This window comes from Rhyacophila brunnea, unplaced genomic scaffold (assembly GCF_057557595.1).
Source record: "Rhyacophila brunnea isolate RB1 unplaced genomic scaffold, BYU_Rbru_1.0 scaffold_1, whole genome shotgun sequence".
NCBI classification, from domain to species: domain Eukaryota; kingdom Metazoa; phylum Arthropoda; class Insecta; order Trichoptera; family Rhyacophilidae; genus Rhyacophila; species Rhyacophila brunnea.
In genome coordinates this window covers 18755792-18773052 of record NW_028232751.1, presented here as the reverse complement: position 1 = coordinate 18773052, position 17261 = coordinate 18755792, and the positions used below count along the sequence as shown (strand labels likewise).

The window sequence follows — 17261 nt, the reverse complement described above, 5'->3', positions numbered from 1 at the left end:
TGGCGAAGGTCAGAGGTAGGCTGTTAAGATCCGCCATAAATGGTGCAGACTAAACTTTGTCAGTCATACGTATTTGTATTCATTGATTAAAATACGACTAAAATTTACAGATAGTGTTGGTTAAGTTGTTTTTAAAGTTCAATTATACCCTGCGAAAACCAAGCCATAATAGAGAATAGTCAAAAAATACTCGTCTATCTATAAAATATCTAAAATCATGCAATTGAAATCATAAATAACTTTTAATATTTAATGATAGAATAATATTTTTTTTCTATTATAGGTTGGTTTAGGCGGAGCTTAATAAATTTAAAAAAATGAATCAACAATATCTGTAATATGTATTCTTAATCCAACGAAAACAAATAAGTATGAATGAAAAAATGTGCATAATTTTTTCGTATCACCCAAAGTATACTAAAGCTTTTATTTTGTTAACAGTCAATGCATGGTAAAACTGCATTGTATTGTTGTTTTTAAAAAAAATTGTAGTACTTATTCCACTTTAATAAATAAATTTGGACCGGTTAATATCCGCCATAAATAGGACATATTAATTTTTGATAAACCATTTGTTCTAAATATGAATACGGTAGACTGATTTAGGTTGACACCAGTAGCGAAGAATGGAGGTAGGCTGTTAAAATACGCCATAATTAGTGCATACTAAGTTTTGTTAACCTAATTGTTCTAAATAGAAATAGGGTAGACTGATGTGGGCTGACACCAGTAGCGAAGGGTGGCGGTAGGCTGTTAAAATACGCCATAAATAGTGCATATTGAATTTTGTTAACCTAATTGTTTTAAATAGAAATAGGGTAGACTGATGTGGGTTGACACCAGTAGCGATGAGTAGAGGTAGCCTGTTAAAATCCACCATAAATAGTGCACATACAATTTTGTTAAAATAACTGTACTAAATATAAATATAAGGTAGACCAGTGGTCGGCAAACCGCGGCTCGCGAGCTGCATGTGGGTCTTTGGCCCCTTGAGTGTGGTGCTGCCTTAAATGTCCACGTACGGACTGAAACAGTGAGAGATAGAATGTCAAAATCTCTTCGAATATAACCAACCAGCAAATCGAAGATCTTAAATAAGTTTCAGCTTTATTAATAGCAGTTGACGAGTCTTGTTACATAAAGGATACAGCACAAATTTGAACCATAATTTTATCTACAGATCTTAAAGAAGAACTTTAAAGATTATTGCCACTCAAGGATCAAACACGTGGAGAGGATATTGAAAATGCTGTAATTGAGTGCATGGAAAAATATCATATTCCACTTGATAAAATTGTGTCAATTTGAACAGATATAGCGAAATGGCCGGCGTAGAAAAAAGGTTTGTTATTATTTTGAAAGAAAAAAATAATCATGAGTTGCTTACCATTGCATCATTCGTCAAGAAGCGCTTTGTGCGCACACATTTCCAGAAGAAATTTGCAAAGTTAGCTCTTAATCATCGCCAATTTCAAGATTTTTTAGTTGAAATGGAGAGTGAGTACGCAGATCTTCTGCTGCATAATATGGTACACTGTTTATTGTTTTAAAACGATTCACTACCTTATTAACAGAAATTAAAGCATTTCTCCTTTAGAAGGGTGTTCAATATCTAGAAATAACGGACAATCAGTTGATCCAAAAAAATTATTTCGTGGTAGACGTTACGTCTCAACTAAATCAGCTTAATCGTAAACTACAGGGGGAAGGAAACACACATTTTTTGATGTAGGAAGTAGTTATTTCATTCGAAAACAAATTATCCCTTTTTGCTCAAGATTTCGAAAGAGAATCTTCGATTCACTTTCTAAGCCTGCTAAAACATCGCCAAGAAAATAATTCTGATATTGACATAACATGCTATTTAAAAACAACAATTTTAAATATGAGAGAAGCTTTTCTCAACAGGTTTCAGGAATTCAGAAACAGCAAAATGACGAGAGTCTTTGTTAAAAGAACCTATCAATGCTACGATAACAGAATTATTTTTCTCTCTCTTTAATGTTGACATTGGAAAGTTTGAAATGCAATTGCTGGATTTAAAAAAATGAAGAATTATGAAGCTCTAAATTTGAACGTCTCTGTGGTGATATGGAAATATTGGAGAAAAACAAATATGAAAATGGTTCACAGCACAAGTAGTCTGCTTTGAAATACATACCTGGAAAAGGAAGACAATATGATGATTTTTAATACCTGGAATAGTATTCCTGACTCACAATATTATTATGACTGCAATATCCTCAAAAACACACCAAATGCACGGTTAGAAAATCACTAATCTTATACTGGAACTGTCAAATATCGAATACGGCTACTAATAACCGTCGCGGAATAACGATCAACAGTATAGATACACAGTATTATTACTAAGGTATTATGGCCGTAACAACAGCGATACTACGCCGTTTCGGGTTTTCGGGTTTCGGGTTTCGGGTTTTCGTTTTACTACGAAAAAATAAGGGATATTAGCCGTATCTATGTCAGATACGGCTAATATCCTTTAGTAAATGATAGTTACAACCGAATCGCTTAATCTTTATTGAGTTTTTTCTCAAACTTTGTAAATACGGCTATTTCATCATCATCATCAGCCGGGGTCAATCCACTGCTGGATGGAGGCCTCCCTAAGCTTCTTTCAACTCTCTCGGTCCTGTGTCGTTTGCTGCCACGTATTTCCGCCAAACTTTACTAGTTCATTAATCCAGCGGCTTTTAGGGCGACCCTGTGGCCGGTTCGTGCCCCTTGGGTACCACTGGATGACGCTATTTGTCCAGCGGCCGTTCTTTCGGCGAGCAATGTGCCCCGCCCATCTCCATTTCAGCTCCAATGCAGTCAATCCATAGCTGACAGAGAAGGGCGAAAGGCGATCTCTGGCGCCTAAAAACGAGAAACCTTTGGCTATGGAATGGAAACCCCGACAGAAAACCGCACACCAACCCGTTTGGACAGCGTGGTGTGTTATGTCCGAAAACCCCCCGATGAAAACCAACAACAATAAATCTCGGCCCTTATTCTCCGGATGCCAACCTGACACTGATCACGGCAGCAATCAGCAAAGGAAGGCAGAGGGTGCTAATAATCCCCGGAGCAACGGCAACGGCTGCCTACCGATGACCATAGCCACGTATAACGCCAGAACACTACCCAGCAACGCCAAACTTGAGGAATTTCAGCAAGAACTCAGCGGAATCCACTGGGACGTCGTCGGCCTCAGCGAAGTCCGACGTAAAGATGAAGCTATCATCAACTTACACAGCGGACATGTGCTCTGCTATAAAGGAACTACAAGTGGACGCACTAGCGGTGTCGGATTTATTATTCATAAAGCATGGAAAAACCGCATAGTGGAATTCGACTGTTTATCTAATAGGGTGGCAAGTCTGATCATCCAAATCAATAGCAGATACCAACTTCGTCTAATACAAGTGTATGCTCCTACACAAGGCTACCCCGATGAAGATGTGGAGGACCTTTACGAAGGCATAGATAAATTAAAAAACAAGCGTAATTGCCACTATAACATCATAATGGGTGACTTTAATGCGCGGATCGGCTCCTACCATCGCGACGATATAGCTGTCGGGCGCTTTGGATGCGGCCAGAGGGACACAAAGGACGACATGCTGGTCGAGTTTACCGAAAGAAATAACCTGCATGTCATGAACTCCTTCTTCAAAAAGAAGCCTCCTCGCAAATGGACGTAAAGGAGCCCAGCAGGAGGAACCAGTGACATTGATTACATTCTCACCAATAAAAAGGATATTTACTTCTCAATTATACACTTGAGAAGCTAAGCCGAATTTGAGACTGAACTGACAAATAGACTTACATCTTTCCAGGCTTAAAATGATCCTATCTCCCTCTCGAATGCAGAAAACATAACGCGCATAATACTAAAATCTTCAAAACAACCAGACAAAGTGGCATCAGAGCCCGCACCCTCAAACAAGCTTTCAACCGATACGTCAAATCTATTGAAACAGCGAAGGGTAACAAAGAGTCATATTCAAGTATCAAACGATCCCGAATACTCTACTCTTTGCAAAACTCTCCGTAAAAACATACGTGAAGACCTCCGTAGATTTAATATGACGCTGATACAGGCTACTGTGAAAGCAGGGAGAAGTCTGAACAAAAACAAACAACGGTTAGGGATAGGGAGAAGACAAATCACAGCACTAAAAGTGGAGAACGGGACTACTGTTTTGCGAAACTGGGATAGTTTATTGAACAGAGTGGTGGAATTCTACAGTTCGCTCTATAATGACGAAAATGGAAAAAATTCGACTAGTTCAAACCATCTGAGGAACGATGATGACAAAAACTGTCTTCTTGAAGTCACTTCCTACGAGGTAGAGCATGCAATAAGAGGCATGAAAAATGGAAAAGCTCCAGGAGAAGATGGGCTTACGATCAACATTCTCAAGAGAGCCGGACAGACCGTGAACGACGTGCTAGCACGACTGTTCACAACCTGCCTGCGCAAAAAAAATGTCCCAGAGGCGTGGAAAAGTGCCTCGATCATCATCCTCTATAAAAAGGGAGATCAGGAAGACCTGAAAATTTATCGGTTAATCAGCTTATTGCCAATTCTGTACAAAGTTTTTACAAAAATACCCTCCAACCGCCTAGAAACTGCTCTAGATGAGAATCAACCGAGAGAGCAAGCTGGGTTCAGAAGAGGCTATAGCTCAATGGACCACATCCAAGTCGTCTAAGAAGTTATAGAACGGTATCAAGAATACAGACTGCCACTATACATTGGTTTCATTGATTATGAGAAGGCATTTGATTCAATAAAAAAATCTTCTATTATAGACGCTCTTAGCAACCAAGGAACTTACAGACGCTACATAAACATATTTTATCACTATAAACAGTGATGAAATAGCATGCGTGAAACTCCACAAACGGTCATGTCATGTTAATTATCCATTAACAAATACGGCTATTTAATTCCTTGATATTTCCTGTAACTATAGCTGTTACGGCTTGGATTTATTTACCGATCGTATACAAAAACTCTGCAGAATCCAAATACATAAAAACATGAAAATACCTAAATACGTCAGTTACGGCATCTGTGCTAAGTACGGCGTATGGGCGATCCGACAAAAATATTGCACACTTTTTCAGTCATACTTGTTTATTTTCGTTGAATTCAGAATACATATTAGGAGCAGTTGGTGTTAGTTAGTTCACTTTAATCACGTTCAATTCATTAAACCATGGCTAAATCAAACCATAATCGATAAAAAATATTTTTCTATTTATAAAATAGATAAGTATCTAAAATGATGTATGGTTTAATTATCTCATTTTATATGTTTTATGGATAAGCGAATATTTTTTTACTATTACCTACTATGGCTTGGATTAGGTAGGGTTTAATTGAATTTTAAAAACTAACCAACACTATCTACACATTTTTTTATTATGATTCTACCGAGGTTTTGACTTCGACTCGCTGTCATATCGCCTCTTTTCATCAAGAAGAGGATCCACCAGTCAGGCCCTCACTCGAATTCTGTTAAAGAACTTTACAATACTGCAAAGCTCTTCCGCCCTACCCTTCGCCAGGGTACCTTTCAATTCGTCGACATTCTCAAAGATATCCACAATTCACAGTTGTACTCTTTGTCGCTCATATTTCGGGCACTGTACTACTATAATATATGTACAATGTCCTCTAAAACATCACATTCATATTCGCGCAGAGCTGCGAATCGCTTCTTTCCATGATGACATCAAATCTTTTACCCATTTTGTGTCCTGCTCTTAATAAGTATCAGCTTAAGCTCATTTCTCTTCAAACGAGACTCTACACTCAGGGCAACTGTCGTGGGGATGGTAGAATGGGCTTACTCTATTTCCACTTTTCTAGTGATGCCCTAGAAAATCTATCTACTTGCTTTTTAAGACATTTTCATTTCATTTTCATTTCATTAAGAAAGACATTTTCTTTATGGCCTCATTCCAGTCTAGGTATTCTGGTACCGACATCGTGGTGATGACATCCTTGATTGGCCACGTTCCTTTGCCAGATCATTCGCTCTTTCATTACCCTCAATACCCATGTGCGATAAGATCCATTGAAGGCATTGGTATTCGCCTCTATGTTTATTGGCCTCAATCTGGTCAAGGATGTGGTATGCTATGCTTTTACAGTTATGTGAGCGAGTAGCTGCGGTAAGGTGTTGTAAAGCACTTTTGGAGTCTGTTAATATGACAGCGGGTTGCGCAGAGAAACCACCGATTAATGCATATTTTATTGCCTCGCTTATCGCGATCAGCTCCGCAGTCATTATCGGTATTGCTGAGGTTAGCTTCCCGCTGTTGTTTATACCTACTTCTGGTATCACGAGAGCTGCTCCTGCACTATTCTCATTTATGAACCCATCTGTATAGAGGTGGATCCATCTTACGTACCTCTCTATCAGCGTTTTTTCGATGAACTCTTTTGATTTAGCGGATGACTTGCTCCATTTTGGTTTGTCGATTCCTTTGATATCCAATTCTATAACAGAGCTGAGGTCGTACATACAGCTGGCTTACTCAGCGAATACATACTTAGGCATTTTGTTTTTAAAACGTTTCTACTTTCTGTAGCTTGACGGATTTCTACCAGTAGTGGGAGTTTTTGTTTCTCATAGTATGTATTGATTCAATGAGTTCGTATAGGAGTTTCACCTTTGCCAATATGGAGTTATCCATTATAGATTTCCACTTCCATGTCTTTGTAGCCAGTGCCCATTTCCTGACATTTATTGGAGGAACACTGACTTTCGCTTTTACTACGTGAATGGTTGTTGTTCTGATAAATCCTCCACATATTCTTAATGTTTTAGACTGGAAACGATATAGTCTCACCGAATTAGTTGCGCCAGCGGATAACTTTTCGCTGCAGACCTTTTAATTAATATTTAATTACCGCATTTAAATAACATGCTAATTATATCTGATGGCCACCTGATGGGCAACGCACCAGTTGCGTTGGACGCAGCGAATGGGATAACAAAATGTAATGTGGACTATTAATGGTAGATTTCAACAGCCTACCTCAACCCTTTGCTACTGGTGTCAACCCACATCAGTCTACCCTATTTATATTTAAAACAATTATTAGTTAACCAAATTTAGTGTGCAAAATTTATGCCGGATTTTAACAGCCTACCTCCACCCTTCGGCACTGGTGTCAACCCAGATTAGTCTACACTATTCATCTGTTTAGAACAAATTAGTTTAACAAAATTTAGTGTGCACTATTTATGGGGTATTTTAACAGCCTACTTCCACTCTTCGCTACTGGTGTCAATCCACATCAGTCTACCCTATTTATATTTAGAACAATTATTAGTTAACAAAATTTAGTGTGCACTATTTGTGGCTAATTTTAACAGCCTACTTCCACCATTCGCTACTGGTGTCAACCTACATCAGTCTACTTTATTTATATTTGGAACAATTATTAGTTAATATAATAATATGTCCTACTTAAGTCGGATTTTTACAGCCTTTCTCCACCCTTCGCTACTGGTGTCAACCCACATCAGCCTTTCCTATTTATATTTAGAACAATTACTAGTAAACAAAATTTAGTGTGCACTATTTGTGGCTAATTTTAACAGCCTACTTCCACCATTCGCCACTGGTGTCAACCTACATCAGTCTACTTTATTTATATTTAGAACAATTATTAGTTAATATAATATGTCCTACTTAAGTCAGATTTTTACAGCCTACCTCCACCCTTCGCTACTGGTGTCAACCCACATCAGCCTTTCCTATTTATATTTAGAACAATTACTAGTTAACAAAATATAATGTGCACAATTTATGGCGGATTTTAACAGCCTACATCCACCCTTCGCTACTGGTGTCAATCCAGATCAGCATTTCTTATTTATATTTAGAACAATTACTAGTTAACAAAATTTAGTGTGCACTATTTATGGCGGATTTTAATAGCCTACATCCACCTTTCGCTACTGGTGTCAACTCACATCAGTTTACCCTATTTATATTTAGAACAATTATTAGTTAACAAAATTTAGTGTGCACTATTTATGGCGGATTTTAACAGCCTACCTTCACCCTTCGCTACTGGTGTCAACCCAAATCAGTTAACCCTAATTATGTTTGGAACAATTACTAGTTAACAAAATTTAGTGTGCACTATTTGTGGCTAATTTTAACAACCTACTTCCACCATTCACTACTGATGTCAACCTACATCAGTCTACTTTATTTATATTTAGAACAATTATTAGTTAATATAATAATATGTCCTACTCATGTAAGATTTTTACAGCCTACCTCCACCCTTCGCTACTGGTGTCAACTCACATCAGTCTTTCCTATTTATATTTAGAACAATTACTAGTTAACAAAAGTTAGTGTGCACTATTTATGGCGGATTTTAACAGCCTACATCCACCCTTCGCTACTGGTGTCAACTCACATCAGTTTACCCCATTTATATTTGGAACAAATACTAGTTTACAAAATTTAGTGTGCACTATTTGTGGCTTATTTTAACAGCCTACTTCCACCATTCGCTACTGATGTCAACCTACATCAGTCTACTTTATTTATATTTAGAACAATTATTAGTTAATATAATAATATTATGTCCTACTCATGTAGGATTTTTACAGCCTACCCCCACCCTTCGCTACTGGTGTCAAGCCACATCAGCCTTTCCTATTTATATTTAGAACAATTATTACTAGTTAACAAAAGTTAGTGTGCACTATTTATGGCGGATTTTAACAGCCTACATCCACCCTTCGCTACTGGTGTCAACTCACATCAGTTAACCCTATTTATATTTAGAACAATTATTAGTTAACAAAGTTTTGAGTGCACTATTTATGGCTGATTTTAACAGCCTACCTTCACCCTTCGTTACTGGTGTCAACTCAAATCAGTCTACCCTATTTATATTTAAAACAAGTAATTTAACAAAATTATAGTGTGCAATCTTTATGGGGGATTTTAACAGCCTACCTCGACCCATTGCTACCGGTGTGCACTATTTATGGTGGATTTTAACAGCCTACCTCCACTCTTCGCTACTGGTGTCAATCCACATCAGTCTACTCTATTTATATTTGGAACAATTATTAGTTAACAAAATTTAGTGTGCACTATTTGTGGCTAATTTTAACAGCCTACTTCCACCATTCGCTACTGGTGTCAACCTACATCAGTCTACATTATTTATATTTAGAACAATTATTAGTTAATATAATAATATGTCCTACTTAAGTCGGATTTTTACAGCCTACCTCCACCTTTCGCTACTGGTGTCAACCTACAACAGCCTTTCCTATTTATATTTAGAACAATTACTAGTTAACAAAATTTAGTGTGGACTATTTATGGAGGATTTTAACAGCCTACCTCCACCCTTCACTTCTGGTGTCAACTCACATTTTGTATACCCTATTTATTATGTAAGTACTACAATTATTTTTACAAAATTATCAAGTAATCGGTATATTTTTTAAACTTTTAAGGGGCCGTCCATATACGACGTCACGTGATTTTAGCTATTTTAGCACCCCTCCCCTATTGTCACAACCTTTACCATCCTGTCTTTATTATGTCCTCCCCGCCCTCTTCGTCAGAAATCATCACATTTTAATAAATTAGACCCCTCCTAGAGCGTGACGTCATATATGGATGACCCCTAATAGAATAAATCTCAGCGAAGATTCTCTTGAAGATTGCAATCGCAAATATCTATTTATTAGTTGTGCGGTTGTATTGATTTCATTAGAGTGCAAATCATTAAAAATGTCCTTGAACGAATAATTTAGGAGTAAACAAATGCGTCACATGCATTCAAACCAATGCCGAACAAGAAGCCCTCTGATTGGTTCATTCAAATTGGATCAACAGAAGCTAAAAGAGTAAAATGTATATGGGAGGGTAAAATGGGCGTGGCTTCTATTAATAGATCGATACTTTTGTTGCTCCAAATGGATCAATTTCGTATGTCATCTTTGGCAATGGAGCAACAAATCAGGGTAGATCAACAAATAAAAAATGTTCAACAAATACCTGGCGCACCGTCGCGTAAGATCAACTTAGATCGAGAAGAGATATCTATATATATATATATATATACTACATAACATTGGTGAGGAAACAGAAGTATGGAACAGTTACAGTAATTAGGAAGTTAGTACAATATATATATTTCACTACATAACATTGGTGAGGAAACAGAAATATGGAACAGTTGCAGTACTTAGAAAGTAAATACTATATATATATATATATATATATATATATATATATAGGTATAAATAATATATTAAAAAAAATCAAATAAAATTTTGACCCGCCCGCCGAAAAAATGTTTCTTATGTCTGCTTTAGACTTTATAAATTCAGCAGTGTACGTATAGGGGGTATCTCCAGTCGTAGGCATTTAATCCTATCTATATTGCAGATCGTCGTGAATCTACTGCGACTGTTCAAAATTTTAGCCGCGCCTTTAGTCATATTGTGTGAGACGTTAATGGTCCTATGCATATTTTATCAACATGACGGGAAATCAGGAAATGGAAAATTGGTTCTTAGAACTACCTACCTGATAAATGTGTTTCGGATGTTGGTTCCGATTCAAAGTAACATGACTGATTTGCTCTTTCTACCGCGTTTTTAAACTAAAATTTAAGATGTATAACGTAACGGTAAGAACGCGAGGTGCCATTTAAATATGTTCCAGAAGCAATCTTCAACACTTTTACACGTTCTGTGTCGTTAAAAATGAGAGTAGGTACTGTCGAACAAGAACTTCTTGTCCACGTGTTAAAACTGTGAACTAACAATTCCCTTCAGTGCGAACGCCACTAAATATATTATTTCATTTTATGCTCCCGTAATGTACGGATCTTTTAATTTACATAATTTGATGGTTTTATAATAAAATATTTCGAAAACGATCAGAAGTGATGTTAGAATTAGTGTTATTAGTATTTTTTTTATTACGAAGAAGAAATAGAGTCGCATCTAAAAAGAGAGACGATACACGTTCTAGCACGCGTTGCCGCCATGACCGGTACGTCACTGAGAAGTCTTCTATATGCGACTACGTTACGTTTGAATTACCTTTTGAGCTCAACGAATTCTGGGTTCCACTACAAGTTCAGATCGACAAAATTAATATCATTCGAGTAAAGTCCTTGATACATGGAAACATTTTAGAAGATATTTTTGAGTATCAATTGCATATCACCAACGAAAATTAATTTATTAATAATCATTCATTGGTGGCGCTTTTCGCAGTGGAATGTATAATTTTAAGGATGGTGTGGATTCCGGATCTAGGGGTGGGAGCGATTTTATAGAATGCCAGACACTGACCTTTTATGATGTTAATGATGGCTCCGTGGTCTGGTTGCACTGTCACTCGCGCGGTATTGTTTGTTTGGGTTACTCGGTGCGCAGCACTTGGCAGTACACTGGTTATAGATGATATTATGGTTGATGAATGATGATGAGTTGTATGATTGATGAGGATAGGTATGTCTGTTGGATTGAATTAATCAATGGCTGTGGTTTAGCGATAACAGGCTTTCGCACCAGTGTCTTGAACTCACTCTTGAATCACTCTGTATCTAACACAGCCTCGTTTGTATCGTATCAGATATAGCTCGACAGCTTTAGCAAGCCTTACGCGCTCGGCGGTTTTGGAGTATCTGGATGTTGTTTGTAATTACGGTCTTCTTTGACCCATAATTGCTCATCGTCTGGTCTTGTAGCAATACTAAATAAGGGGATTTAAGTAGGGGGAGACTATGGATGAATGCGACCACAATCATTGTTGGAGTATTAATATGACATAACATAACATTAGACTAGGTGAAAGTTGAAGTAAACTACCTTTTGAAGTTTGTATGTTCGAATAATATAATATAAGTTTTGAATGAACAATAATTTGTCGGAAGAATACCGTGGAAATAATATGTTTTGAGACTGTCACGGTTATTTGTTATCGTAATAGATTTTTGGGGTTTCACAGCGTGTTCGTAATCCTTCTTTCCTCGACGTTTCAGGCTCGTTGTAGAGTCAATTATCAAGAGAAACGTCGAGAAAAACAGGAAGAACACGCGGTGAAAACCTCAAAATCTTTAGGATACCGAGATTTTTCCAAATGTGAAAATACTTTTACATTTTCTTTATTTTCGTGTCCATCACTGTTGTGAATCCTACATGGCGATCCCAACATCACTTTAGTCCAAAATCAATAAAATAGTGAAACATAACATACTATGACGTATTCTTAAAGATAATTATCTCGAGATATGACAGCCGCGTTACCCGCTTTGAGCAAGATAGAGGGATACAAATTACATCTTGAGAAGTGTCGATTTGGAAAATTAATATGTACTAAAATTGCGACACGCCAAGTACATGCACGCTAGCTGTAAGACGTCATTGATCACAAGAAATATATTCAACAAATTGCAAAGGCAATGTAGGTATCTTGTACATTGTAGAATATATATATATTATTATTCTGTACACTCTCAGTAATCCGCCGCTCGATTATCCGACAACTACTATAATCCGCCGTTATTTTTACTAGTTGAAAGCACAAAATCAAGCTCTATAATTCGCCGGTATTCGTATATCGAATTCAGTAGTCCGCCACGTATTATACACCGTAGATGAGACGGGTTTATTTTGGAAACTTTTCCCTTGTAAAACGTACCTTCATCGCGAAGAAAGTAATGCACCAGGGTGGAAAGTGCCCAAGGACAAGCCAAGGACCGCATCACGATTATGCCGTGCTCCAATGCAACCGGAACACACAAGCTGAAGCTTTTGGTCATAGGGAAAGCCAGGAATCTTGACCATTCTAGATTATCTGTCTCACTGAATAACGGGGTGAGTTGAGTCATTTACTGGTTGATATATAGGTAGTTAATAAACTTAGTTTATAATTATGTATAATTGAATACATACTTGATTTTGATTATAAATAAAACCGTAAATTGCTAGTACAAATTTCTCAATAAAAACTATTTTTACGAAATACGTGTTGTAATTTTTACCATAAAATTTTGTGTGTATGCACTATAATCCGCCGTTTTTACTAATTAGACACTTGTCTGGTTTTTGGGGTGGCGGATTACTGAGAGAGTACTGTGAACGACATATATATTATAACGATAAAACTAATTGAGTTAATGCGTATAATGTAAAAAAATGATAGTGGTTTAGCGCATGTGCAGCGACTGTTAAGTATTAACTTTCAATATAGAATTGTATATAGAATTGACCCGAGTGATATTCGTGTTATTTTGGATCAAGAAAAATATCGGTTGTATACTAGTTTGAATAGTCCTGCTGATTCCTTTTAAATAAATGTCTTTCCGGCGATACCTGCATTCCGCATAGTTGAATGTTTTAAAAGACCCGTAGCGTCCTTCACTTGTCGTGCAATCGTGTGTAGACGACACAACCTGTACACTGCTGAGTAAATATTATGTCCAAATGAATTGAGTTTTTGCTGCGATGGGCAATATAAACATGCCCGAAATTAGTTAATCAATTTTCCCCCATTAATTTATAAAATAATTAAAAAAAAATCAGCCCTTTTACTTAAATACTTTTCCTTTCTGGCTACGTGGCTTAAGAATAGCAGAGGGGTCTGAAAAGATTTTAATGGATTAGTGTTTCTTATTTATTTCTTTCAAAACGAAGATAATCGTAGTCTGTTTTTAAGGTTCCATGAATAAATAGAACATTATATAACAGAAAATGAATAAACGGAATATGAATAAACATAATATGAATAAACAGTACATGAAGAAACAGAACGGTGACAAAACAGAACATGAAAACACGGAACAGTTAGAAAACACAGCGATAAATAGAACAGTGAGGAAAAATATAACATTTGATATTGAAATTGTGATATATTATCTCTATATTATGTTGTATAGATGTTCAATAACACAGGTTTTCAATACGCTGTAAAAATCAAATTAGGTATATAATTTCTGCATTCCTAATTGCTTGAAAGCTTCAATTAAACGGGACTCAACTCGATGTTTCTGGCAAGCTACATGTATCTCGTCTTAATCTAATATGTTGAAAATTCTTGGGTGTCTAGGTATAACTAAATATTTAGTTTAATAATTCTATGGAGTTATGCATGATTATCAAAATCAAGCAGATAGATTGAGGTTTTTACGCCAAATGGCCATCATGCAGTGATTATACATATTACATATCACATATAATATATATTTCGTTTATAAACTTAAGTTTTATAAGTATTTAATTAATACATAGATACGACAAAAATGAATGTTTTATTTTCCCGTGGGTGTTCTGTTTTGTCACTGTTCTGTTTTGTCACTGTTCTGTTTTGTCACCGTTCTGTTTCTGCATGTTTTGCTTATTCATGTTCTGTTTTGTCCGGTTACCGTTTTTATACGTACCCCTTTTCTTTTGATGCAAATCGCCGACAAATCCTTTCTCGATGTCAGATATAATCTACATGGGGCTAAGCGGTTGCCTGAAAGTGTTCTCACCTTCTGTCTGTTTGGCATTATCTGCCATATAACTGTTTTAAATTGAGCAGACGGCCGGAACAAGGTCGTATGTCAAAAACATGCCTTTGAGATTAACGAGAAAAACTTTTCTTGGTATTTTCATGTAATGTAAGTTTTACTACATACAGAACGCGCTCGTATTTGTTACAGAATAAGGGCGTAACGCGAAACATGGTTCGCTCAATTTGCTTTCCGGTTAAAATTAAGAAGCGAACTTTTGATACGCAATGCAGTACAGGACTATCTGCTTACCTATGTTTATAAATATCACTTACATCTTTTGAAAATGGGATATAGGTTGAATACAAATTTATTACTAGTACTGTCATTTTCCTCGAATGCTATTAATTTTTTTGATTATCGTTGTGTACAATCGAAGAAATTAGCAGCGGCAGCTTGAAATCGCATAATCTCCTATATATTATTATCCTAAGAGATTTTGGAAAATACACCAACAGCTCATTTAAGCGACATTTTATTGTTATTTTTACATCTTCACTTCAAAATGTGCGCTACCGATTCATCTACCGTTTGAATTGACCACATTTCAGAAATTTTCAATGATTTTACAGGTACGTGACGTTTATAACTGATATTTTCTCATACAGCGTATACAATTCGCCATACTTCTTTTAACATACAGCAGAATGACGTCTTCGTCGCTTAAGACCTTCTAATCCTTTATTTGACAAACAAATTCGATTATTTTTATTCAAATATCGTAATATAGGCATTGGCGCACTTTTTTCCGGTGAAAAACCCATAATCTTGCTACAATTCAGTACGTAAATAAAAATCTGACAGGTGTGTCCGCCACTGGCCGTCATATCATAGATAACATTCCAAATTTGATTTTTTTAAATACTTCTTTGTGGCTGTTCACCCACTATTTTTGTTATTGAATAATTACCTAGGCTACTAATTTCCATACTAAAAAAGTTGCCATTGCAAACAATGAAAGAAATTAATACGAATTGTTATAGTTATCAAAATGTGTGATATTGTATAATATCTACCTATTTTTTTCGTCCCTATCATCATCAATCTTGACCTATACACTGCTGGATGAAGGCCTCCTCAGCCTTATTCTACTCCTTACTTACACATGAATTGTTATATTTATCAAAATCAGTGATATAATATTATTATCTACCTATCTATATATAATGCCATTATTATCACGAGCCTCAATAAATCCACTGCTGGATGAAGGCCTCTCTACGTTGATTGTATTCTTGACAGTATTGAATTTCTAATGTTATTTATCTACATATTCATATCGTCATCATAATCATCATCATCATCACCAACTAGGATCAATCCACTACTGGATGAAGGGTTCCGCAACCTGATTCTACTACTATCGGTTTAACGAATTTGTGATATTATACCTATTTCTATCATTCTTATATCATCGACCTGAACCAATCCACTGCTGGATAAGGCCTCCCTAGCCCGGTTCTACTCCTTTCTGTCATATGAATTGCTGTATTTACCAAAATCGGTGATATTATATTTAAAAACATATTCATATCGTCATCATCATCATCAACCAGGATCCATCCACTGCTTAATAAAGACCTCCCTAGCCTGATTCTACTCCTTTTGTCATATGAATGTATGTATTTATCAAAATCTGTGATATTATATGTATCTACACATTCATATCGTTATCATCATCATCATCATTATCATATACCTGAACCAATCCACTGCCTAATAAAGACCCCTTTAGCCTAATTCTCCTCCTTTCTGTCATATGAATTTCTGTATTTATCAAAATCGGTGATATTATATTTATCTACATATTCATATCGTCGTCATCATCATCATCATCGACCTGAACCAATCCACTGCTTCATAAAGACCTCCCTAGCCAGATTCTACTCCTTTCTGTCATATGAATTTCTGTATTTATCAAAATCGGTGATATTATATTTATTTACATATTCATATCGTCATCATTATCATCATTGACCTGAACCAATCCACTACTTAAAGACCTCCTTAGCCTGATTCTACTCCTTTCTGTCATATGCATTGATGTATTTATCAAAATCGGTCATATTATATTTATCTACATATTCATATGGTCATTATCATTATCATCATCATTGACCTGAACCAATCCACTGCTTAATAAAGACCTCCCTAGCCAGATTCTACTCCTTTCTGTCATATGAATTGCTGTATTTATCAAAATCGGTGATATTATATTTATCTACATATTCATATCGTCATCATCATCATCATCGACCTAAACCAATCCACTGCTTAATAAAGACCTCCCTAGCTTGATTCTACTCCTTTCTGTCATATGAATTGCTGTATTTATCAAAATCGGTGATATTATATTTATTTACATATTCATATCGTCATTATCATCATTATCATCATCGACCTGAAACAATCCACTGCTTAATAAAGACCTCGCTAGCCTGATTCTACTCTTTTCTGTCATATGAATTGCTGTATTTATCAAAATCGGTGATATTATATTTATTTACATATTCATATCGTCATCATCATCATCATCGACCTAAACCAATCCACTACTTAAAGACCTCCTTAGCCTGATTCTACTCCTTTCTGTGATATGAATTTCTGTATTTATCAAAATCGGTGATATTACATTTATCTACATATTCATATCGTCATCATCATCAACCAGGATCAA

At 36.2% G+C, this 17261-nt stretch overlaps 3 protein-coding genes across 3 annotated transcripts in view; all 3 read left to right on the top strand.

Annotated features, from left to right (window-relative positions):
* Positions 1-17261, top strand: part of Nca (neurocalcin homolog) — a 299269-nt gene that overhangs the window by 114719 nt on the left and 167289 nt on the right. The gene's annotated exons all lie outside the window — the stretch shown is intronic.
* The window catches only part of LOC147079552 (neuronal calcium sensor 2), a 285081-nt gene that overhangs the window by 112285 nt on the left and 155535 nt on the right, over positions 1-17261 (top strand). The window lies entirely within an intron of this gene.
* Positions 2982-3707, top strand: LOC147079553 (protein CFDP2-like). The gene has a single exon (XM_085960920.1). The coding sequence runs from the start codon at positions 2982-2984 to the stop codon at positions 3705-3707; it is 726 nt and encodes a 241-aa protein (XP_085817046.1).

What these genes read in the sequence shown, in the direction of transcription:
- LOC147079553 (XM_085960920.1), top strand. Translation starts at nt 2,982, where the DNA reads ATGAAAACCAACAACAATAAATCTCGGCCCTTATTCTCCGGATGCCAA.